Source organism: Bemisia tabaci, chromosome 3 (assembly GCF_918797505.1).
Source record: "Bemisia tabaci chromosome 3, PGI_BMITA_v3".
NCBI classification, from domain to species: domain Eukaryota; kingdom Metazoa; phylum Arthropoda; class Insecta; order Hemiptera; family Aleyrodidae; genus Bemisia; species Bemisia tabaci.
In genome coordinates this window covers 50,762,068-50,763,468 of record NC_092795.1, presented here as the reverse complement: position 1 = coordinate 50,763,468, position 1,401 = coordinate 50,762,068, and the positions used below count along the sequence as shown (strand labels likewise).

General features: G+C 40.3%; 1 protein-coding gene across 1 annotated transcript in view; it reads left to right on the top strand.

The window, feature by feature from the left end:
* The window catches only part of LOC109030689 (organic cation transporter protein), a 14,783-nt gene extending 14,299 nt beyond the window's left edge, over positions 1–484 (top strand). The window contains exon 9 of the mRNA XM_072298504.1: positions 24–484. Coding sequence (XP_072154605.1) covers positions 24–210 — 187 coding nt within the window. The 3' untranslated portion in view covers positions 211–484. The remainder of the gene's footprint in view (positions 1–23) is intronic.
* Positions 485–1,401: the final 917 nt, after the last annotated feature.

Below are 1,401 nucleotides of genomic sequence, written 5' to 3'. Positions count from 1 at the left end.
TTTCAATATTCCCTGTTCATTAGGTCCTCGGACGGTGAAGACGACTGGCCACGGAAAACGAGTAACTTGAAGCGAAGCCACGACTCGCAGTCGGACGGAAGCTCCTTGCGAGCGTCTCTCAGAGCGGAAGTCTATCGAAGCAGCATGATTCGAAGGAAAAGGAAGAACAGAGCCCCACTTCCGATTGAGGCAGGCAATACTGCCATTTAGCTCAAGACTCTTCTTTTAAATTCATAGGAATCTGAATCATTGTGGAAAAGTCAGCGTCACTATGGTGATCAGCGTGCTGATTCTTGAGATTGATAGACAAAACGATAGACATAGACAAAGACAACATATGGAAAATGGAGCGATCCTATTGATAGAAGCAGTCGGTTGCAATGGAGGAAGGAAGTAAGTAACAAACCGACCCACTAATGACTCTATAGTAATTGGCAGCCCGCATCGTTGTCCCTTTTCCTGTAACAACCACCCGTTTCAACCATGGGATCGCTTCGTTTTTCTTTGTATGCTGTGTCCAAAGTTTTGTCTATCGATTTAAATAATCAACCCGCTAGAACACACTGTTGGATATGGGCCGCTTATACTCGAAGTTAAATAATTCCGTGCTCAAAAAAGGAGTAGTGCGTATACTACTGAGAGCGAGAATAAAAGACTCTGGACATTGGTAAAATATAGTACACTCGATGGAACTGTAAATGCATGGGAAGAGTGAATCTCAGGTGAGAAGAGGTCATCTTGAAGGTCCGTTCATAAAATACGTGACGCTAAATTTCAGACTTTTCAACCTCCTTCTCCTTCTTTCCCACTCATGATGCCTTTTTAACTCAAGTTTCCATACTTGAACGTGTAAAAATAAAATGACGTAAGGCTCTCCTCGGCCCCCTCCCAGCCCCTTAGAACGTTATGTATTTTATGAACGGTCCCTGATCGCGAGGACAAAATGAACTAAGATTTATTTATTTAACTCTGATTGATTTGGACTACGTTATTTAAGACGCACTGGATGGGACGGTCGCAAAATTCCAGGAGTAGCAAAGAGAGTGAACTTCTATATTTTTAACAACGTGTCAATGCCTCAGAGCAGAGCCATATGCTACTTTACTCACTCTTCGTAGTATTTTATTATTGGCATTTTAGAGATCTTCAATAACATTTCCATGTGTACAGACAAAACTGATAGTCCTCTGTATCTTGCATTAGCAACGGTCATGAGAGATGGAGTTCCGAAAATTGCAAATTACATTGTTATCATTTAGAAAAGCACATTATTCTCTTTTAAGGTATGGAAATAACTGAAATGGAGATAGGTGCCTTTTGACTCACAATACTATTTAGTCTGATATCTGTATGAAACTTCCTTACATTTCAAAACAAATATTAATAAATCATATTAAAACA